Source organism: Marmota flaviventris, chromosome 8, assembly GCF_047511675.1.
Source record: "Marmota flaviventris isolate mMarFla1 chromosome 8, mMarFla1.hap1, whole genome shotgun sequence".
Taxonomy (NCBI): Eukaryota; Metazoa; Chordata; class Mammalia; order Rodentia; family Sciuridae; genus Marmota; species Marmota flaviventris.
In genome coordinates, this window is record NC_092505.1 from 40,375,583 (window position 1) to 40,400,548 (window position 24,966).

General features: G+C 36.5%; 1 protein-coding gene across 3 annotated transcripts in view; it reads left to right on the top strand.

The window, feature by feature from the left end:
• Yeats2 (YEATS domain containing 2) overlaps positions 1-24,966 on the top strand; it is an 85,587-nt gene that overhangs the window by 39,457 nt on the left and 21,164 nt on the right. For all 3 annotated transcript variants that reach the window (XM_071615146.1, XM_027951484.2, XM_071615147.1), the window contains exons 10-20: positions 461-641; positions 2,095-2,331; positions 3,994-4,152; positions 5,615-5,718; positions 7,385-7,492; positions 8,120-8,302; positions 13,319-13,577; positions 15,792-15,953; positions 17,833-18,017; positions 18,799-18,957; positions 24,265-24,441. In XM_071615146.1, coding sequence (XP_071471247.1) covers positions 461-641; positions 2,095-2,331; positions 3,994-4,152; positions 5,615-5,718; positions 7,385-7,492; positions 8,120-8,302; positions 13,319-13,577; positions 15,792-15,953; positions 17,833-18,017; positions 18,799-18,957; positions 24,265-24,441 — 1,914 coding nt within the window. The remainder of the gene's footprint in view (positions 1-460; positions 642-2,094; positions 2,332-3,993; positions 4,153-5,614; positions 5,719-7,384; positions 7,493-8,119; positions 8,303-13,318; positions 13,578-15,791; positions 15,954-17,832; positions 18,018-18,798; positions 18,958-24,264; positions 24,442-24,966) is intronic.

The following is a 24,966-nucleotide window of genomic DNA, read 5'->3' on the forward strand; positions in this document are numbered from 1 at the left end:
TTTGAAGAAGAGAGTAGCTGGGGGACAAGAGAGTTGCATATGTTAAGGTGGTTGTGGAAGATCTCTCTGAAAAGGTGACATTTGATTGAGATCTACTGATGAGAAAACCATGCAAAGATTTGGAGGAAGTATGGTTCTAAGGAGTAGAAACAGCAAATAGAAAGGTTTTTCACTGAAGGTATTCTGTGAAGCCAGACTACATTACATTCTAAGATAAATTCTTCAGTTCTTGAAATGGAAATTGACTTTGAGGTGCAAGTAGAAGTTGTTTGTCACATGTTCTAGGACAGGACTGGAGTATTCTGTGACCCCAATGGTGGATTCATCAGCCCAATGGTAGCTCAAGCACTCTACCACTGAGCTACAACCCCAGCCCCATACTTATCATATTTTAAGTGTTCACATATGTAAGCATATAAGGTGTACAATTTATTCTAAAGGGTGTTGTCCAATTGTGTAGGTAGTGGACGTTGAACTCCATCGGCATTCTCTTGGAGAAGACTGCGTTTACCCCCAGTCCTCCGAGTCGGACATCTCCGATGCCCCTCCATCTTTGCCTTTGACCATTCCAGCCCCAGTAAAAGCTTCTTCACCAATAAAGCAGTCCCTCGAGCCAGTAACCGATACCTCTGTGGAGAAAGGTAATGCTGCAGTCTTCCTTGTATGGGGTCTCTCTGGGGCCATTCTTTCTCATTTGTACAACACAGTATAAAACTTCTGCCTTCAGTGACTTAAGAGAATATGGAAATTAAATTTTCATAAATAGGCATGCTGCCAGTATTACACAGTTCTATCAAGGAAATATCAAAATTTCTGCTCCTCTCAGAAGCATTTTTCCCCCATAAAGTGCTACTGACATAAAAAGCAGGTGTCACCAAAAAAATTAGATTTTTATCCTTTGCTAAAAATCTCTGATTCAGCTTCTGATTGTTTTAACAGAATACTTGAATATTAAATATTTAATCTTAGTTAAAATAATGTTCCAACATCAAAAAAAATCCATGGTATTTTTATTTAATAAATATGTAAGTACACAAATACCATATTTTAAAAAATATTTCTTTAGTTGTAGATGGACACAGTATCTTTATTTTTTATTTATTCATTTTTATGTGGTGCTGAGGATTGAACCCAGGGCCTCACTCGTGTGAGGCAAGTGCTCTACCACTGAGCTACAATCCCAGCCCCATAATTACCATATTTTAAGTGTTCACATATGTAACCATATAAGGTGTACAATTTATTCTAAAGGGTGTTAGTTTTATCTCTAAGCCTGTATTTTAATGTGATGTTAATGTTTTAATTCTTTTATAAAATGTTGGCCTATTTTTTCTTTAGAGTTTAATTGCATCCTCTTTCTGAGCATTAATGAGATCAGACATCATTAGATTAAATGAATGGTTTCTTTTTTAGTTTTTCCTCTTTTCTAATTTAAACAATTTTTAATTTCATATATTAAAAAATGCAAGAACATAACAAACTTTTGCTTTTATATGTGGTTTAAAGTTAATGATTTCTATTTTTTTTAAATTTTTTGTTGTTGTAGAAGGACACAATACCTTTATTTTTCTATTCATTTTTATGTGGTGCTGAGGACCCAGTGCCTCACATTATAGGCAAGTGCTCTGCCACTGAGCCACAACCACAGCCTCAATTTCTAATTTCTTTTTTTTTTTTTTGACGCCAGGAGCGCTTCTCTCTCTCTCTCTTTTTTTTTTTTTTTTAACATTTATTTTTTTTTAAGTTTTCGGTGGACACAACATCTTTTGTCTGTATGTGGTGCTGAGGATCGAACCCGGGCCACACGCATGCCAGGCAAGCGCGCTACCGCTTGAGCCACATCCCTAGCCCTCAATTTCTAATTTCATAACAGAAGCATTTTAACTAAATAGGATTCTAAGCATGATACCTTCCACCAAAAAAAGTATAAATGGGTAATTGATTATATTTATTTTACCATCAGTAATTTGTATAAATAGGTATTAAAATATATGAATAATATACTGATTTTTTTTTATTCTTTGCCACAGTGGTAAGGTTTTGCTATTTCAAAATGATTGATGACTTATTATTTGCCTGCTAAATTTCAAACAGGATTCCCATCCAACACTGAAGCTGAGAGACACACTACATTTTATTCTTTGCCATCTTCATTGGAAAGAACACCCACCAAAGTGACATCCCAGAAAATTACCTTTTGTTCTCATGGCAATTCAGCTTTCCAGCCAATAGCATCAAGCTGCAAAATTGTGCCACAAAGTCAGGTTCCTAATCCTGAGTCACCTGGAAAATCCTTCCAGCCCATCACCATGAGCTGCAAGATTGTCTCAGGTATACAGGAGATGTGTTGAAGACGATGTGTGTAAAGGTGGCTGGATGGTAGAAGGGTTGGAGTGAAGTTCTTCTAAGTAGTATTTGTGTTTCTTTTCCTATCTCACTATTGATTAGCACAGCTGCCACAAAGCAAAATAATTAAATAAATAACCATACACACAACTTATTTATATGAGAATTCTTTAATGGGATGAAGAAATGAAACTCAAAATGGTCAAATTTTAGTCTCCTAAAGTTAGCACAGGTAAAATTTTGATAGAGTAACCTGGCTGAAATCAAGGTAGAAATTGAGTTTGGGGATTCTAAGTGAAAACCAAAGTAATTAATAATAGAAAAAATTTAGAGGCCTTTTGGCTTGAGGTTAAGCTTTAAGTGTTGGAATTGAGATACCTTCTGTTGTCTCCATAACCACACAAGCAAATTATTCATTCCTATTATCAATAGTATCTGAGACTTCCCTTTCACTAAATTTTGATTGTCTTTTGCCTTGTGGAAGTTTCACATTTATGTTAAAAGTTATGAACTTTTAGTAGAAATACACTTTATGGCTTTCTCTCTACCACTTCAGAAAAGACATGGAAAGCTGGATGTGAGGGGTGCGTGTCTGTAATCCCAGTGGCTCAGGAGGCTGAGGCAGAAGGATCCTGAGTTCAAAGCCAGCCTCAGCAATGGAGAGGCACTAAGCAACTCAGTGAAACCCTGTCTCTAAATAAAATATAAAATAGGGCTGGGGATGTGGCTCAGTATGTCAAGTGCCCCTGAGTTCAATCCCTGGGTTCACTGCCCCCCCCCAAAAAAAAGAGCCATGAAAGGGGTGATTGAAACATTAAGCAGGGAGAGCACTTGCATATAATGCTTAAATGAAAGAGGAAAAACAGGAGTCTCTACTGCTATACATGGACAGCTAAGCAGAATATGGTCCATATCTTTGAAATAGATAAAATCTTTGAATTGATTTAAGGTAAATTTCACCTTCCAGCTTGGATTTGGAACCTGCTGCTTCCAAGTTGGAATAGACTGAACACAGAAGTTGATTTGAAGTTTAGAGAAATTTGCAGGTGGCAAATTTGATCAACAAGGCAGTTGAGGATGTTTGTTCATGACTACCCTTTGAGAGTGCTCTGTGGGAACATGAATCTTCCTGGATTGTGGCTTTGACATAGTATTGACAGATTTTTGTCTGGAGTAGGTGAATTTCATATTTTTCTTTTAAAAATTAATTGTGAATTAAAACAGCAGGTTCCTAGAAAACTACTTCCTAGTTTTCTCTCTGATTTTAGTGTTTTGAGTATAACACCCACCTATGACGTTGAGAGAATCTTCATGCCGAGATAATTGCAGTTCCAGTTCCACTGTCACATAAAGCATTGCTTTTTGAACTTTAATGTGCATTCCAGAAGATCTTGTTAAAATGCAGATTTATATCCAGTAGGCCTGGGATAGACCTTGAAATCTTTTTTTAATGAGTTCTCCAATAATGCTGATGTTGCTGGTTTGCAGATTAGGGTATGTAGTGGATCACAGTACTTCCTGACCTCAGCTATACTATCACTGCTGCTGCTCAGCACCACAAGCATACAGTCCCGTTTTTTCATCCTGACTTGTTACCTTAGACTGACTAAACGTGCTTTGCTTTTCTCCTCTTTTTCATTAATAAAGGTTCTCCAATATCAACGCCAAGTCCATCACCATTGCCTCGAACCCCAACCTCCACACCAGTCCATGTGAAGCAAGGCCCTGCCAGCTCTGTTATAAATAATCCTTACGTTATCATGGATAAGCCTGGGCAGGTGATTGGAGCCTCTACTCCTAGTACAGGTGTGTATATGGCCAATATTTGTGCAATCCAGAGGATTTGATCTTTTATTAAAGACTAAATCCTAGCATGACTTGATAGCCAAGTGATAGGAAAATAAAATTTCCATCCATTAAAAAAGACTATATAAAGTAACATCAGTACTGTCTCTGAGGGTAGATTTGTTTTTTGTACAGGTACATTTTAGGAATGAAAAGTAATGAGCCATCATTAATTTTCTTTAAAGAAATAATTGATTTTCTTTTCATTTAGAAATGAAATTCTTGTTCTTTTGGGGGAATACAAGTAAATGCCCCAGACTTTTCCAGGTTAAACTTTTAGTACAGTGATAGTTTTGTGTACCATACACATTTCTTCCCAAGCAACTTGATATTTACTTATCTTCAAATAAGACACATTTTGCTTTGGGAGGAAAATTGAAACCTGTAGTTATAAAAAGAGAATACTAGTAGGAAGAGCAAGTCTTTGGAGTCACCATATTTGTCTTCACAATGGCATATGACTGCATAGTGCTTTTCAGTTTTTTTGATGTTCTTTTACTAACATTGTTTTATTTATTCCCTTCACTTACCCTCTATAAATACACATGTTCCTATCTGTAAATTTCACTGATGTAGGGAAACAGGAAAAGAGAAATGAGATAAAAAAGGATGATTATAAAGTAATGAGGCTTTTTTTTAATTTAATCTTTTGGATTTAATGCACATTATTATATGGTTTTGTTTGTTTTTTGAAAAGCTAAATAAGTACCATAATGATTTTTAATTGCAGAACTTTAAAAAAAAAAAAATACTGCTTTCCGGGCTTACCTAATACCTTTTTGAACATATTTAGGAATGTTAAATATATATATATTTTCAGGATGCTTAGTTTGGGGAATCAGCCACAAATCTTTAGAGATAGTTTTGGAAATGGAGTAGGTGATTGAATACCATTTTAGGTCTCAACTTGTTGACTGTTAATAATGTGACTTACTTTCATCAGACTCACATAGTTGCAGACAGTTGCACAGGCAAAGCATAAAATGTTTAATGTAGGCAGCATTCTAGGGTAGACTAAGACATTATACAAAGTAGTTTCACTAGGTATAATCTCTAATGAAACTACTTTGTAGAAGCTGACATTACTTGAATTTTTGTATTCTGGCCCATTTGTTAAAAGACCAATACCGTTATGTTGTTGTGTCTCTTCTTATGTAAGGAGTAGAGTATATAATGTGTACTTTACTTTTTCTTCTCTTCGTACTTACTAACTTCTTATTTCTTTGTAGATTGAATTTGTGGTCAACTTTGTCTCTGAATTCTTAAGTCTTTTTTTCCCTTAAAAGTTTCAGGGTTATAAGTATTCAACCCTTAAAAATGAAAAATAAGTAATGGCAAAGAGAGGAGGGTGGTGGAAAATGGTTTAAAATTACTTTTGTAAATTTTACCTTGTATTTCATTTTTAAATCTGCCCTGCTTACAGGAAGTCCTACAAACAAGCTCCCCACAGCTTCTCAGGTCTCCCAAGGAACAGGTTCCCCTGTTCCTAAAATTCATGGAAGTAGTTTTGTAACATCTACAGTCAAGGTAAAGCTCTCGTATGCATTGCACTTTGCTAGTTTGTACAGACAGTGTACACAGCCTTGGCAAGAGTGTCAGCTGATGATGCAGATTTCACAAATTAGGCTCTTCTTGCTGATAACTATTTTGAAGGTCATCTACTGCAGACTCTACTACCTCACCTTGGTCTTTTCCTAGTGTAGAAAATGCTTCTGAACATTTCTATCAAATAATTACCCATTTCAATTTGAAAACAGTGTGGTGAGGTGGTGACCTTACTTATTTATGTTTTGATGGAGATGACTTTTTTTTAATATTTATTTTTTAGTTTTAGGTGGACACATATCTTCATTTTATATTTATGTGGTGCTGAGGATGGAACCCAGTACCTCATGCGTGCTAGGCGAGCACTCTACCACTGAGCCACAACCCCAGCCCCTGGAGATGACTTTTTAAAAACTATTTTCTTACAAAAATATTTGTCTGACACCTTTCATTTTTTCATGTTTGGACTACCAAAAATAGAAATATTTCGTCTTGTACATGTTAGTTTTTTAGTTATTTGAGAATAATTCTTACCTCCACAAGTTTTTTCCCTTCCTCTTCAGAGTGAATAGTCCTTCAGAATTTTGGAACTCCAAATGATCTGACTTGTTCAGATCACAGTGCTAAATATCCACTCACCATTTGGCAAAGACACTTCCCCACTGTGTGGTTAAACTACCCAGCTTCCCTGTTAGGGCTCCCTTAAATCTGAAGCATTTGAGTATCAACTCCTATCTGAAAAACCGTGAGAATGTGAAGGTTGTCTCTTATATGATGTGTGCTGAACATAATTCTTATATTTAGACACATGGTAATGATAATCTTGAATAGTTTCCTGGCCCAAAGCTGGTTTCCCCTAAGTTCTGTGCAGTGTGCAAGTAGCATGTAGATGAATATCTGAACAATATTAATTTCCTTGAAGGTCTTAACTCTTGTCAGTTTATTTTTGATGTTTGTTGATGATCTTTTTATTACACAGTCAAGAAATATTCTTAACTTTTGTTTCTTTTTCTTAAAATTCTAAATATGGCAAATTGCCTCTGAGATTGGCATTTTGTCTTTGAGAATTAGAGACCATCTACAGTAGTTCTGAATGCCGACATTGTAAAGATGTCTTTGCGTATACTAATTAAGTTCTTCACATTTTTTTAGTAAGTCCTTACTGAAAAAATTTCCCTTGTATTCTAAGTATTGAATGAATTTCACAAATCAAGTGAAGTTATGTTAAGAGAACATATATTAAAACAACTACCTGTTTCAACCATTAATTTATTTAGTGAATTGGCTAAATAGAAAAGAATAAAATGCAGTGCCTGTCCTTTAATAGTTTATTCTCTGGCGGGCGCTAGGCATGCAAGCTGAAGGTGTAGCGTAGGAGTCTCCCCAGCAGCAGCAGGATACATCTGAGTAGCTTTGCTAAGTTGTAGCTTTTCTTTGCATTTGGTTTTTAAAACAAGATTAAAATATAGAAATAGAGGCTTGGAAAATCCCTAAGAGTTTGGGGGTTTTGTTTTTTTGTTTTTGTCTTGTCTTTTGATTGTTTATGTTGCTACAGAGCATCACAGTTTGTATTAAATGTAGATGACTTAGAATTTCTGAAATCACTCTTTTTGACTTGATTGCATAATATGTATTTATATACACACAGCAAGAGGATTCTTTATTCGCATCTATGCCACCTCTTTGCCCAATTGGGAGTCACCCTAAGGTTCAGAGCCCCAAACCTATTACTGGAGGACTTGGAGCTTTCACAAAAGTGAGTATTGAGTCTGTATGGTCTTATTACATAATTCTTTTTGTGGCATGTTAGAATTGATTGAGACTACCTCTACAACATGTTACTTTCTAGTATGTTTCAACTCTGAAACCAGATCTTAGTTCTGGTACATGTTTCTATTTATTTACTGATACCCACTTCCTTGGAGTCCAGCAAGATAGGGAATTCAGAGAGCACAAACTAGGTTGTTTCTCTTTAGTGCTATTTTTCTACTAATCTCTAAAACAAATGACGGAAGCACAGGGTCAAGTTCAGGGTCTCAAGTGTACTAGGCAGTTTCTGTGCTGCTGAGCTATACTCCCAGCCCTTTTTATTTTTTATTTTGAGACAGCATTTTGAGACCAGGCTGGCCTCAAACTTGAGATCCTCCTGCCTCCACCTCCCAAGTAGCTAGGATTATATGCATGTACCACTGCTCTTGGCCTTTTGGTCCCTTTAGTAGCTTTTGTATACTGTATTTAAGCAGTCTTTTTACCCTTCTCAGTAATCTTTCTACCCAGAACAAGTTTCATTGATTCATTAATCCCTGCAAACAGAATCTATTCAGATGCTAGTTTTTTTTCCCATGGGATATTAATTCAGTGTCATTGTCATGTTTGTTACAAGGTGATCATCAAACAGGAACCTGGTGAAGCCCCTCATGTGCCCACAACAGGAGCTTCGAGCCAGTCGCCACTTCCTCAGTATGTGACTGTGAAAGGGGGTCACATGATAGCTGTGTCGCCCCAAAAACAAGTCATTACTGCTGGAGAAGGGACTACTCAGTCACCAAAGATTCAACCCTCCAAGGTTTGTGTTGGGTAGAGATTGGGAGGTCAACATGTAAGTGAATATTGTATAAATAATTAATAAATGCCAAAAAGATTCAGATTGACAGGGTTGCTGATCCCGTAAGAATCTGAATAGCAGCCCAGTTGCAAAGCAAGTCAGTTGATGATAATCCCATCTGCTCCACTAGTATCCATGACGAAAGTTGAAGCATGTATTGTAGAGGGTCCAGGAATAGCCCAAGAGGCAAAGGAAAGCTGTGTCCTCTCTCTGGCAGCAGAGGTGACTGGCTTCACATGCACAGCTTTCTACCTATTCAGATCTGAGATGGGACCACTGGTTTGTTTCTAATTACACCTCTATGTCCAGACTGATCTATTTGATGATTTCTTGGTTCTTTAAAGTGTTAATATTCCTTACTGTGTGGAGATATGGTGGAATTAATGAATCAGGAGAAATGTAAAATGGCCCTCAGTTCCATATTTTCCTACATTGATTAGAAATAATATCTATTGAATGCTTTTTGTGTCAGGCTCATATTTATATATTACCTGTAATCTTTAAATACCCTGCAAGGTGGGTATTTTCACCCCCCTCTTTTTTTAGGGGAAGGAGTACCAGGGATTGAACCCAGGGTGTGGCTCTTTTTTTTCTGGTGGTGCTGGGGATTAGAATAGGGTGTGGCTCTTAACCACTGACCCATATCCTCAGTCTTTTTCATTTTTTATTTTGAGACAGATTCTTACTTAGTTGCTGAGGCTAGCCTCAAACTTTCAATCCTCTTGCATCAGCCTCCCAGGTCACTAGGATTATGGGTGTGCACCACCGTGCTGGGCTATTTTCATCCTCATTTTACAAATGCAGAAATAAATCATGACTGAGAAGCATGGCAGCTTCCTAAGAGCGTACAGCTAGTGAGTGACAGGGGTTTAAATCCATGTGTGCTGACTTCAGACCATTCCATTCATCCAGTAATGCTGAGCAGACATTCTGTCTTGTCACATGGCTATGTACCTAATGGTAACATAAGACTAAGAAAAAACAGATTTGTGCTAAAATGCCCTGAGTAAGGCTTAAGGGCACCTGGGAAGAAGTGTCACAGCAGAGTGAAAGAATAGCAAAGAAGAAAGGGAGCATGAGAAAAGCCACCACTGTTTACCCAGGATATTTAGGAGATAATGAGCTGTCTGCAAGGTAATACCATCCTTGGTTATTGCTGAAGTACATTCCTTGAAACTGTGCCTGAAAACAGGAGGGTGGAAAATGTCATCATTGTTCTTCCATATCATTTTGGCACAATAGAAACTCTTCTTACCATGTTTTCTGTGATAGATGAAACTAAGTCCACAATGGCAGGATGGGGAGTGGGAAGAAAAAAAGATCAGTGGATTACAGAAAGGGGAATGAAGGGAACAGTGGTGGGATAGGAATAGGAAAGACAGTGGAATGAATGTGACATAACTTACCGATGCACACATATGAATATGCCACTGTGAATTTCACCAAGAGTGGGATCCTAATTAGAATAAGGTATATTCCTTGCTTGTCAATGATATCAAAATGGACTCTACTGTCATGTGTAACTGAAAAGAAACAATTAAAAAAAGAAAAAAAGGGAAGTGCTACCTTCAACATGAAAAGTGACAGCTGAGGAATAAGTAAATTCCACATGGGAAGAAAGCAGTGTGGTGTGCTAAAAAGACCGTGAGCTTTGAAATTACTAGTAACTACTCATTACTTGTGTGACGTGGTTAATCTCTGTGAACTCTGGTTTCTTCATCTAGTGAAAGACCTCTTGTCTTTCAGAGCTTAGGAAAATGAGAGAGCGTCATATGTAAAGGACCTAGCAGAGAACACATGCTCAGTAAAGAACATCTGATATGAATGTCATGTGTACCTATGTACAATACCATGGTAACAATTATTATTGAGCACAGTTGGCTGTAGTTTTGAATATCTAGAGGCAAAAATCACATATAGAAGAATGTTCTTACGTGCTATAGACCTTAAAGTTGCGAATAGTTTTTTTTTTTTTTTTTTTTTTTGGTAATTACAAATAATATTATTACCTTGGACAAATTTTCCCCTTTAGAATGCTAAATTCTCACTTGCCAAAGTTATGTTCACAGGGTAGAAATAGAATAACAACAAATACAGAACAAAGGTGTAATTTCCTTCTAGTTGTTTTGTAAAGCTAGAAGGAAATTAGCAATACCCAGAGAAGTATTGTGGAATGGGAAGAGGAGAGTGGTAGGTAAGTTTAGGTTCTAGGCTAAAATGTTGTTTTGTTAAAAACTGAAGAACTAGCTTGGGATTATGATGTACTGCTTAAGGACCCTTTCTCCTTTGTAGTATCTATCACCAGCTGTGCATAGAACTTTTCCCAAAATCATGCAGCCTTTCCCATTCTCAGTTTTCCAGAACAAATGGTGTCGGGGTGAGGGGTCATCTTATGAGTGGTGTGCACATATTGGATAAGCTCTGTTAGTCAAGACTGCCCTCCTATGGCCAATTTGGGATATCATTTTATAAGGTTCTTAGATTAAATGTGTCATATCTGTTAATAGCAAGAGTTCGTGTTAGCAGCAGCTCTCATGTTAGCTGGGCATTTTGTACTTAATTCTCATTCCTGATTTTGTGGGGCAAATATTACCCATATTTTATAAATAAGAGGACTAGTGTGAAAGCTCAAAGTGGTTAAATAACTTACCCAGCTAGCTGCTGATGGACTTAAACAAGGAAACCAGGTCTCTCTGCTTACAGAAACCTATATACACTTTCTTCTGCTACACTGTGGTTTAATTAGTTGGTTAGGGGATCATTTTCTTTACGTCAGTCATATCATCCGGACACATGGCAAATATATATTAGTATATATTACAATTATAGTAATATGCTGTATATACAATTATAATGTATTAATATATACTATATAATGTCATATTACTATATTGTAATATAGTAATTACTTAATTAGAGCATCCCATTCATCAGTTGTATATGGTATATACTTTTATTCTACCTCCTAAATAATCTTATTTTTTAAAGAGGATCTAAAATTTCAATAAAATATACAAAGTACTATAAGCATTTGCATATCCTCTGAATTAGCATATTCATATTCAGATCTTTTTTTCCCAAATAGAACATGATTGATGTCAAGTTCACTTTGTTCTTCCAAGAAATGATACTATCATGAAATTGATATGTAGTCTTTTAGTCCATACTTTCCTTGCATAAATATATAGCCATGGAAAACATGATGTTTGTATTTTGAAGATTTCATAAGAGATACTTGTGGGTTTTTGCAATTGCCTTTTCACTCAGTATGTATCATTTAAAGTCTGTTTATGCAGACCTATGTAGGTCTCATTGATCCGTTTTTAATTGTGTGTGATAGATATTCCATTGTCTCTTCCTCTGTCTGTAGGCATTAAGAATGTTCTTATATGCTGTAAACCTTAAAGTTGCCAATAGTTTTTTTGTAATTACAAATAATACTACCTTGGACATCCTGTATAAGTTTCCTTGAGCACATGTTTAAAATTTCTGTATATTCAGGTTTCTATATTCCTAAAAGTAGAATTCTTCCTACATAGGGTATGCGAATTTTCAATTTTAGTAGATAGCCAGTGTCTCTCTGGAATGGCTGTACAAATTTATCTTTCTGTGATCAGTGAACAAAAAGTTCCTATTTCATCATATTCTCTAGCAATTCTTGATGTTATTAAGACTTTTTAAGAACTACTTTTTCTCTACCAGTTTGATGGGTGAAAAGTACTATCTATCTACTATCTTTTTTGCCTTTAGAAGGAAGATTGTTTGCATTTCTTATAACCTTTATGAGTCTTTTCATCTAGTTTCTGATCAGTTCTTTTATGAAATACAGAGCTGGGGAATGGCAAACACTGACTCAGTTTGCCATCAATTAAATTGTTTGTTCTAACTTAACATCCTGCAGTTTGCTTTGTTTACCTGTGTAATATTTTCTTAATTAAAAGAATTCACTTTACTTTGAAAACCAGATAGTTCTTAACTTTATTATTTGGGTCATAGGGTCTTTTTTAAAAAAAATCAATTAAATATTATTTTTGCTTAAGCTTTTCCTTTTGAATCAAATGTAACTTTAAGGAGAAGAAAGACTAGAAAGAGACATAGAAAAACATAACTTTTCTGGGCTGGGAGTGTAATTGAGTGGTAGAGCCTAGCATGGAGGAGACGCTGGGTTTAATCCCAGCACTGGGAGAGAAAGAGGTAACTCTTCTTACAGCTCAGTTGGAAGAGGCCATATAACAAATGACATGTGTTGTTAGGAATTCTAGAGATGGAAAGAAGAAATGGTTATTTCAGATGGGGATAATATAGAAGAGGCCACTGGAAAAAAAATGATTTTTAAAAATATCTAGTGGAGTTTATGGTTCCTACATGAAAATCTTTATTTATATAATTTTCATAATGTGAATTTTAAAATTACCTGAATTTCTAATAGTAATGAAATATTTACATAGATTGTCGTATATTATTCAAATGTTATTATTTTGCTCAATATAAAAATGTTCTTGAAATATAACATTGGAAAATCCTTATAATAATGGAAAATGTTGGATAATAAACATAAAACTATATGTATAGTGTGATCCCAATCCTGTTTTTTAAAATATATATTAGGAGGAATTGGAAGTATATATATTAAAGATATTAAGAGACTATTTCTGGTTGTGTAGAACTTTTTCTTTTTACTTCCTAGATTTTCTATTAAAAATCTCGTATTATTTTATAGTCAGAGGAAGTTCTAGAAAGTAGTTGAGGTTAGGATAACAGCCTGTAAGCTTTTATTATTACAGTATCCAAAATGTAAGAAATGTTGTCGTTTTATATCTGTCCAAGCAGCCTTGCTGGAGGACTGAATTAGACTCTGTGTGTCATATCCAGGCTTTTGCTTTGCTCTTTGCTAGAACAGAGTGGCTCCTCTGTTCCCAGAGCTCTCGCAGGGGCTATGAGAAGAAGCACTGCTGGACTCTCCTCTGTTTTGAACAGGTTGTTGGGGTGCCGGTAGGGTCTGCCTTACCTTCAGCAGTGAAGCAGGCTGTGGCAATCAGTGGTGGCCAGATCCTTGTAGCCAAGGCCAGCTCTTCTGTCGCCAAAGCAGTTGGTCCAAAGCAAGTTGTGACCCAAGGAGTTGCCAAAGCAATTGTGAGTGGAGGTGGAGGAACCATTGTTGCTCAGCCAGTCCAGACTTTAACCAAGGCTCAGGTCACTGCCGCTGGCCCTCCGAAGAGTGGATCCCAGGGCTCAGGTAACTGATCCTAATTGGGTCTCTTTCAGCAGCATCGCTGTCCAAAATTTCCATTGCTAGTGATTTTATTTGTTATTTGATTCTGACTGGGAAATTCTGTCAGGTTGAGACTATAAGAAGTGTATAAAAATGTTCCTTTTAATGAAACTTTTTATATAGAGGTTTGTAAGTAGTTTGCTTTTAAGTTTTATTATATCTGTTATTTATATTTTTATATATAATATGCATGATATACATGGAAGAAGAATAAAAATAGAGGCTATTTCTTGATACTACTTTCAGGTCTAAAGGACAATTTTCATCTGTCCTCATCCTCACTTTGGGTTATGTTTCAGTCTTAAAATCCTGGTCCGATTATATCCAGCAACATTTTGAGATACCCAACTTAATAGATATCTATCAAATAGAAGTTTGAACACAAACACATGTTAACCTTTGATGTGTTAGTTCTGTGAGGGCAAAAAACATATATATATGACATTAGATGTTTGTTAATTTTTAAGGTCTTGGTGAGGCCAAAGAATTGTTGTAGTCAATTGGGAGGTTGGAAGGTAATGCATATCCAAAATAGTAATTTCATAGGTGGTGCACTGCTAATGATAGCAGAGTTCACATTGTGGCATTAAAAATAAATGCATGAGCTAAGCATGGTGGCACATGTCTCTAATCCCAGCTACTCAGAAGGCTGAGGTAGGAGGATTACAGGTTCAAGGTTAGCCTGGGCAAGTTAGGAAGATCCTTTCTCAAAAAGGACTGGGGATATAGGTCAGTGGTAGATGACTTGCCTAGCATGTGCAAATGCCCGGGATTCAATCTCCAGCAAGTGGTTGGGGGGAATGCATGAGATAGATTGAAAGGAATGACCTTTGGAGTTGAAGATGAAGCAGATGAGAAGCCGGAGAATAAATAAGTCATCCCTAGTGTTCACTGAGAATTCTAGTCTTTAGTGTAGGGAGTGACTGGGAGTTTGGTAAATGATAGCAACAGTGGGTGAGCCTGCAGTGAGCCTCAAAAAAACAGGCTTTTTCAGGAGTGAGGGGTGGTAATGGTCTGAAAGCCCAACTACAGAGTACAAAGGCTCCCCTCCAGGGGCCTAGTCTTCACATGTTAAGGTAAGATGACTAGCCCCTAGATAAAGAGGCTGACATGTTTAATTACCACAAAAAGGTTGAGGAAGGTTATGATCACAGCAGGAATTCCAGGGCCACTTGGTCAAAGAGCTAGGAGGGAAGAGGAAATCAGATCAGGAACTGCCATGCCATGCTGGGTGACTTCTGGCACTGACTGAAATTGAGATGGCACTGTTGAGTTCTGTTAATAATAGAAAGGTTTCAGAGCTAGCTGTGGTCTCTAATATCTGGGGGCAGCTTCCAGGGTTCCTGGATCCCGGAGCTTCACAGCAAGGGTAGTGAGGATAAGAACTACTCCAGCAGGCTGGGGGAAGCTGATCCTTTCTCTATGACTGACCCATGTGTTTCTATACATTGCATCATGGAGATTTTATTGATTTAAAGTAACTGCAGAAAATTTTATATCTCAATCCCTTTTAAGACTCCTGTAGAGGTTTTATAGCCATTGTGCATAGATAAGTAAAATTTAAGGAGTAAGATAGAGCTCTTTGACTTAGACCAGACTTTTAAAAAGATGAATTAGTTCTCGGAAAATAAGGGAGGCTGGAAGTCTTGTTTTAAATTAGTAAATTCATCTCTTACTAGAAACTGACTAAAGGAACATTAAACAAATGGAGGAAAATGTGTGTTCATCCATAGATAGAGTATTTCATTAATTATGTAAATCACAGTATTTTTGATAGTAAAAAGTCACTATATTAATAATAATTACAATGAGAGGCTTGGGAGTGTAGCTCAGTGGTAGAGCATGCTTAGCATGTGTGAGGCCCTGGATTCAGTATCCAGAATTAGTAAAAATAATTACAATGAACATAGGTGTAAACTAGAACTGTTCTAGCAACTGATCAGCCTGTTTATATACAATATAAATTGGTTTGTGGTAGGTGCTACTAGTGTCTTAATTATTTTTTAATTAGCAAGATATTTAAGAATATCTGAAGCATCTAGGAAACAAACTTCAGTTTGCTGTTTGTTAGTGTTTTAAAATTAAGTACTTTATTACTCTGTATTTTGATTTTAGAGTATTGCTGATAGATCTAATAATCGGACTGTTTTTCCACCTTTTCTCTCTTAATCATTTTAGTGATGGCAACATTGCAGCTACCAGCCACTAATTTGGCCAACCTGGCAAATTTGCCTCCAGGCACTAAACTGTACCTTACCACGAACAGCAAGAACCCTTCAGGGAAAGGAAAACTGCTGCTGATCCCTCAAGGAGCCATCCTGCGAGCTACCAACAGTGCTAGTTAGTATCATTGAATCATTTGGTCATTCCTCAGATCTAGCTGAGGGACAGTTCTCACCTGCTCCAGGGAGCATTTTTGTGATTCTCTTTGGTCGTGTGGTGGTAGCTTCTGTCCAGATGGATTTAAAATGTGCACATAATTTAGCTAGAAGCTGTTTCAATAATCATAGTCTTAGGAGGTGACACTGTTATTTTGGGCTTCCCTATTCAGTTTGGGATGAGTGACAGATCACGATGGGGTAGGATTTGATTGTTGAGGTTGTGTGGGGATGTCTGACTGACCTGTAGTGGAGAGTTCCTTTTGGAGTGGTATCTGAAAATCATCTGGTGAATCCTGGGGAAGGTCTTTCTGCTTTTCACTTTAAAGGGAATGGAACAGGACTGGTATTAAATATCTCTGTTCGCTGTTATTTAGACGTACTTGTATTTGCTAGTTTGGAGATGGGAAGAGAAATCACCCTAAATTTGTAAGGCCCCAAGGAAATTAGCTAATTATAAAAAATTTTAGAGAAAACCAGTTTAGATCATGTTGAAAAGGAAAGGGTAAAAGGAATGATTTTCCTCTGATCAGAGGTAGAATGGTGCATCAGTGAGACTCGTTAACCACCCAGCTGGATGTGGTGGCACACCCTGTGATCCCAGTGACTCGCGAGGCAGAGACAGGAGCATTGTGAATACCAGGCTAGCCTGGACAACTTAGTGAGAACCTCTCTCAAAATAAAAAATAGAAAGATCTGGGAATATAGAAGAGTGCCCCTGGGTTCAATCCCTAGGACTGCACAAAAAAAAAAAAAAGGAAGGATGGAAGGAAGGAAGGACAGATGAAAGGAAAGGAGGAAATTTTTGGCAAGTGCAGTGTGTAGTTTATTCTCTGTAATGAGTCATTGCCACTCTCACCCTGATGTTTTTCCTGATACCTAAGCAGGGGAATGTCAGAAAGTTAGCTACGTAAGAAAAGGACAGTGCAAATCCCAGAAAAAAACCCAGAAAGCTACTTAGATTTTTCTGATGTCCTCAGGATCAAAATGTACCATTGGGAAGGAATCTGTTCTAATTATAATAGTCACCAGAATTAAGGTGGGGAAGGAAGCTGATCTCTAATATTTATTAAGTAAATATTTAAATATTTATAATCTAGGTAGCTTGTAGACATTATCTCACACAAATGGAAGTAAAACGAACCCATAGGCTTTGAAGTGGGATTTGAAAAGCAAAATAGAATGGGGGTCCTAGAGTCATTATAAATGGGGGGGGGGGTTGATTAAAATGTTACTAAGTCAAAATGCTTGTCAAAGATAAGTTCTTCATTATACTTAGAGCTGAAATATAGTCAGCTGTCATTCAAATTCAAACTACATGTACAAACTACTCATCCAAAATGCTTGGGACCATCCGAGCATTGCAGTGCATACCTGTAATCTCAGCTACTTGGGGGACTAGGCAGGAGGATTGCAAATTTGAGGCCAGCCTCAGCAATTTAAGGGAAATCCTATCTGAAAAATAAAAAAGGGCTGGGAATGTAGCTCAATGGTAGAGCGCTCCTGGATTCAGTCCCCAATACTGCAAAAACAAAGCTTGGGACTAGAGGTATTTCAGATTTTTTGGGGGGGGGGGATTTTTTTCAATGTCACGGTGCTCAAAACATTTTGGATATCAAAATTTCATATTACAGATACCTATAAGTAGATTTTAATTTTACCTTCAGACTCTAGAAAGTTCACCTCAATCTTGTCACAGAGTAGATGTAATACAGAGGAAAGAAAAGTATGGAAAGCAGGAGGAATGCTACAGGGGAAGCATCTCTGGACTCACCTGCTCTTTTCCTGTTAAACCGTTGCTTGACTCTTTATGATATGGCTATCACTCATTGTATTTGCAGACCTCCAGTCGGGGTCAGCCGCTGCTGGTAGTGGCGCTGCAGGAGGAAGTGGAGGTGGAGGCAGCAGTGGCAGTGCTGGAGGCAGTGGCAGTGGAGGAACAGGAGGATCCCAGGGCACCACTGGCCCTGGAGGGATCTCCCAGCACCTGACTTACACATCCTACATCCTCAAGCAAACTCCCCAGGTCTGTTACTTGTGCCTCATATTTTAAACCATTTAGCTATCTGATAAGTGCCTTTAATTTTTAAAGTTCCTTTGCCTTTAGTGCTCTGGGACCAGTAACACTTACATTTTACCCATATTATAAATCTATTTTTGGGGGGGCTTTTTTTGAAAGATGAGGAAATAGATTCAGAAAGACTTAAGTTATTTATACAAGACCTTCCTGCTAAGCTAATGGTAGACTTTGGATTTAAATCCAGACCTTTCTGCCTCAAAGAAAGCTTGCCATTTTGTTTATTTTCTTCCAAAATCCATGAAGTAATAAACAGTATTAACATACAGTTGAAATTTTGCTCTTAGAAGAGTGCAACCAGAGAGGAGTATCAAGTAGTGGTATTTTGAGTAGGGTCAGATTCAGTGAGAAATAGGTTTCCACCTTCTTTACCCTTGTTCTGGAAATCCTTCATTCTCCTCTAAGAAACATAATAGTATTTTGGTTCTAGACATTCCTATTGAAAAGGATGAATAGTTATCAATCTGATTAAATCCACCTAGATTGCAGAACTTAACTTTCCAATAACCAGCAGTATAACTACTGTGCAAAGTTTAAGAAGTGGAGTTATTCTTAGTTATATGTTAGTTATACTTAGAGCTGACTTAGTTTTCAGTTGTTTTAACTAAGTCAAAGGATGAAGGGGAGAGCATTGTAGCTTGTCACTTGGGTTCTTTTGATTTAAAGGATTAGAGCTATCCATTTGAATTTAACAAATTCCTGGTTAATTCTTTTTCTCTCCCTAACTTAGGGCACATTTTTGGTCGGCCAGCCATCACCTCAGACATCGGGAAAACAACTGACTACTGGGTCAGTGGTCCAGGGAACACTGGGAGTCAGCACATCTTCTGCGCAGGGACAGCAGACCTTAAAAGTTATCTCTGGACAGAAAACCACTTTGTTTACACAGGTAAACGTGCACCCGCACACACTCCTATTATGTGGTGATTGTGGCATTTAATTACTTTTTTATAGCTTCTCTCTTTACACAAACTATAAGAAGTTAAGTTTACATGAGAAAATGAATAATAAAATAGTATAGAAAATTAAAAATAAGTCTTGAGGGTTGGGAAAATATAGCTGGAATGAGAAAATAAGACCAAGAGGTATTCAGATATACAAACAGTAGGATCCTATATAGTTAATAATATGAGGTGTAAATTTGACAGAAAAGGTAAAATGAGAACCTTGATGAATTATAAAATCACTGCTTATGAGAAAGAAAAAAATATATATATTTCCTTAGAAGAACCAAAGATTCTTTGATACTTTAATTGTATCACTTCTCTGGAGAGATTTCATGAAAGATTTAGAATAGTGTAATAGATGATTTAGCCACAGTATAATATAGTAAGTAAGTGCTCTGATGGGTTTGGGGTATGTTTCTTCAGCATTGTTTAGTATAAACCCAAGAACAACATCCAAATTTTAACTGGGTAAGGAACATCATAATCATTTGTAGGAAGATCTTATAACTAAATCTCCAAAATTTACCAGATTTTGCAGACAAAAGTACAGAATATAGATTGTATACATACCATTCATCCCAAAACAGCATTTTCTATGACTATATATTTCAGCATTTCTCAGAAAATGGAATAAATATTAGATTTTTGCTAATGGACACTTTCTTTGTTGAGCATGGTTATATGTCTTTTCTTTAGTTTGTTAATTACATTGATTTGTTTTTATTTTCATTTTTTTTAATGTTAAACCTACCTGTATTCCTGGGATAAACCTCACTTGGTTTTTATATATTATCCTTTGTTAACATATTGTTGTATTTAGTTTGATGAAATTGGTTTATATGGGGCTGGGGTTGTGGCTCAAGTGGTATAGTGCCCGCCTAGCACCTGTGAAGCACTGGGTTTAATCCTCAGCATCATATAAAAATAAAATAAAGATATAGTATCCACCTAAAACTAAAAAATAAATATTTTTTAACAAAAGAAATTTGTTTATAATTTTTTACAAAGGATATATTGATCAGTAGTTTTCTTTGTAATGTCTGTCTGGTCTGACTAACTGAAGCTTCAATTTATTTAATAGACAAAGATCTGTTCAGATATTATTTCTTCTTGTTTCTTCTGTAGACTTTTGTTTTCCATAATTGCTTATCCACTATTGTGTTCCTCAGCTAAGCTTTTGAGCAGTCAATATAATAAACTTTATTTGTCTTTGCTACCATTTTTTGTGGATTTAATGCTGGGAGGAGTATTGTAGTCTGTGTTCAATCCCCCATTCTCAACCTGGAACAGAAAAATAGTTTTAGTTATCAAAATTAAAATCCACAATGAGCTGGGTGTGGTGATGCACACCAGACTAAGATAGGAGTATTCTAAGTTTGAGGCCAGCCTCAGCAACTTAGCAAGGCCCTCAGCAACTTAGTGAGACCCTGTCTTAAAATAAATAAAAAATAAAATAAGAAGGACTGGGGATGTAGCTCAATGACAAAGTGTCCCTGGGTTAAATCTCCAGTGCCTAAAAAATTCAAAAAAGATCCACAATAAAAATGAAATGGTATGATTATTTATGCATTGAACTGTGTAGCAGTGATTACACAGGGTACAAAAAATATTACCATATGAAGAGAACTTAATAAAATGGTTTTTATTTGCATATATTTGAGAATTGGATAAGAATTTGAGTTGGAATAACACTGTATTAGTATATTAGTTTGTTATCTGTTACTATATCAAAATATCCAAGGCTGAGTAATTTGTAAAGAAAGAAGTTTATTTAGGTCACAGTTTTGGAGACTGAAAGTCCATGACTAGGTGGCCACATCTCTTTGGCCTCTGCTGAGAGTCACCTTGGCTGCATCATCATCATAACATGGTAGGTGGCATGCTTGTGGGAGCACATGTAAGAAGAGTCTACGTGGCAAGACAGGGAGCCAGAGGGATTCAGAGGTCAGACCTGCTCTTTTGTAACAACTTGATTTTGTGAGAATTAGCCCTCTCCATGAAACCAGCATTAATCCCTGACCTATTCACCTTCCAATAATACCTACCATGTAAAGGTTCCAGCCCATTCACATTGCCATACTGGGGACCAAGCTTCCTGCACATATACAATCAAATCATACACATACCATAGTTCATTGTTGGTAGGCTTAATTATGTATCTTTCTAACACTATATATATATCTTTTATGCCTTTGGAACATTAATAAGTTGATTATGCAGTTGGTCACCAAAAAAATCTTAGCATATCCCAAAAGTAGCATTCATTGTACCTAATTTTCTTGATTAGTTAAAAAAAAAAAAAAAAACACAATGACAATAATTAGAAGTACTTTGAAATATATTCTAAATTCTTGCATCAAAAAGAAATAAAAGGGCTGGGGTCATGGCTCAGAGGTAGAGTGCTCGCCTATATATTTATTTAAAAATATATAGTGCTCACCTTTATTTATAAAAATAAATAAAGATATTATGTCCATCTACAATTTAAATAAATAAATATTTTTTAAAAAGTAATTTATAGATTACATTTTATTAGCTTTCATAGAGAAACAGAACCATAGGATATATATACACACAGATATATAAATGGAGATTCTAAAAATTGGCTCATGATTATGGAGACCAAGTCCCAGATATGTCAGGTCTGCAGTCTGGAGAAACAGGAAAACTAGTGGTATAATTCATTCTGAGGCTAGAGGCCTGAGAGCTCGTTGGAGTTGGGGCATGCACATGATATATATGCCCCTGATTTTGAAGGACCAGGAACCAGGAGCTCTGATATCTAAGAGCAGAAGATGGATGCCCCAGCTCAAAGAGTGAGAGTAAGAATTTGCCTTTGATCTACCTTTTGTTGTTAGGCCCTCAATAGATTGGATGTTACCCAACCACATTGGTGAGGGCACATCTCTGCTGCTAATCTATTCTGAAAATACCCGGAATTAATGGTTTACCAGCTATCTGGGTATCCCTTCCACTCACTCAGTTGATATAAAATTAACCATCACAATAGTACTTTATATTAAAATCTATGGAAGCAACTCAGATCTATTGGAAGCAACCCAATTTTCATGTATAAGAAAATTCAAACTTTTTTTCTTTTTCTTTGTTTCTTTATTCCTTCTGTGTGTGTGTGTGTGTGTGTGTGTGTGTGTGTGTGTGTGCATGCGTGTATATGTTTGTATGTGTGCGAGAAAGGGATACTGAGGATCAAGCCCAGGACCTTTTTATAGCCTAGGCAAGCGCTCTACCACTGAGCTGCACCCCAGCCCACATTCAAAGTTTCACCACATTATGTACAACCATAGGAATGGGATCCTAATTAGAATAAGTTATATTCCATGTTTGTATGATATGTCAAAATACACCCTACTGCCATGTATATCTTAAAAAAAAAAAAAAAAAACTTAAGTTTTAAATTCTTTTTTAGTTTTAGCTCTCATCAGTCATGATTAAAGTATAATCATATAAAATAATGCACAGATTATAAATGTACTGCTCAGTGAGTTTTGAAATATATACATAAATAAATAGATGCAATCACTGTTCCAATCAAGATATAGAATATTTCACTCTAAAACATTTTTAATCACCACTTTTCTATTTCTCTCATCAGACATCAGTTTTTATGTGTTCTTGAACTTCGTATCAGTGGAATTACATAGTATATGCTCTTTTTATGTCTAGCATCTATTGCTCAACATAATTTTTTGAGATTCATCTCAGTGGGATATATATACACACACGTGCGCGCACACACAGAGATAGATATATAAATGGAGATTTATTCTAAAAATTGGCTCATGATTATGGAGACCAAATCCCAGATATGTCAGGTCTGCAATCTGGAGAACCAGGAAAGCTAGTGGTATAATTCATTCTGAGGCTAGAGGCCTGAGAGCTCTTTGGAGTTGGGGCATGCGCCTGATGGTATACGTCCCTGAGTTTGAAGGATCAGGAACCAGGCTCTGATGTCTAAGGGAAGGAGATGGATGTGTGTATTAGTAGTTTATATTTTTTAATTTTTGAATATATTTTGTTTCATAACTCTTGATAGACATGGATTATTTCCAGTTTTTGGCTTATGAATTAAACTACTATAAACATTCTTACACAGGTCTTTTTGTGCAGAAGAATAACTCAGATAGCCTAATGTATGTTTATGAGTGGTTGTACCATTTGATTCTCCCATAAATCACATCAGAGTTGCTCCATATCCTCACCAACACAGAGTATTGTCTTTCTTCTTTTTTTTTAAGATACTATTTTTTAATATTTTTTTTTAGTTGGTAGACATTTATTTCATTTATCTACTTATATATGTGCTGAGAATCCAACCCAGTGCCTCACACATTCTAGGCAAGTGCTCTACCACTGAGCCACAACCCCAGAATTGTCATTTTTAATTTTAGCATTTTTGTGACCGTGAAGTGATATGTTATTGTGGTTTTAATTTGTATAAGACTCCATTGCAAATTATGCTATGGCTAGTACTTCTGGATTCTAATCAGGTCTTCTTCAATTACTAGCTAGCTGTATGACCCTGATAAAGTCACTGAGCTTAATCTCCTCTAAGGCAGAACTAAAATCAGCCCTATCTATTTAATGAGAATAACAATTTATGAATGACATAAGATACATGTAAGTTTTTTCTAACATTCCGGCAGGCAGTAAGCTCTCAGAAACTGAAAAAAATGGTATCTGCTTATTAGTGGCATAAATTTGGGCACTAAGTAATAGATAGGGGCCCGCAAACTACACCCAAGACTTTCTGTTTTTGTAAATAACATTTTATTGAAACACAGCCACACTTGTGTCATGTTGTCATCGTAGAATTGAGGAATTGCAACAGAGATTTCTGTAGTCTACAAAGCCAGAAATGTTTATTTATTCCCTTTACAAAAAAAAAAAAGTTTACTGAGCCTTGACTTAGACCACTGAGACGATATTTGCTGAGTGGTTCTCCAGTACTAAAATGCTAAGCCAGTATAGAGCCTAGAGCCCCTGAACTTACTCATTTGAGTCTGGCCCCGAGTTTGAGTTTCATGGTAATTTGTAAACTAATCCATTTACTTGTTCTGTATTAGTGCATTTATAAGTCAAAGGTCATTAAATTTAGACTTCTTAGGTTCATAAAAACTTCATCTAATCTCTATTAGCAAGACTTCCTTGGATGTGCTCTTACATGTAAATAAACAATAAATTGTGTCTCTTAGTGTTACCTTATTACTCTGTCCCTTTTGTTTTTGCAGGCAGCAGCTGGGGGACAGGCATCTCTAATGAAAATATCTGATAGCACCTTGAAGTCTGTGCCAGCCACTTCACAACTCTCAAAGCCTGGAACCACAATGCTGAGGGTAGCAGGAGGAGTTATCACAACTGCTACTTCCCCTGCTGTGACCCTCTCAGCCAATGGTCCTGCACAACAGGTGAGTTAGCATTGCAGTAGAAAATCATGAAACATGAAAAAGGAGGAACATAAGGAAGATAGATTCCCAAGAGCATAGCATTGTGCCTTTTTTAAATTGGAATTTTTTTTTTTTTTTTTTTTAGAGCTTTATAGTTATACATAGTAGTTGGGTTCATCCCAACAAACTCACAGATGCATGGAAATCAATTTCAGTCATAATGTTGTTCTTTCTTAAAAAAATTGATATAATTCACATACTATAAAATTTCCCATTTTTATAGTGTGCAATTCATTGATTCTTATTATATTCACTGGGTTGTACTTATCATCATCTAATTCCAGAACATTCTTATTGTCCCTCAAAGAAACCGAATACCCATTAGCAGTCACTCCCCTGGCCGTACCCTATCCCTACATAATCACTAACCCTTCTTTCTTTGTGGATAGTCCTATTTTGGACATTTCATATGAATGTAGCCATACAACATGTGACCTTCTGTGTCTGGCTTCTTTTGCTTAGCATAGCATTTTCAGGGTTCATCAT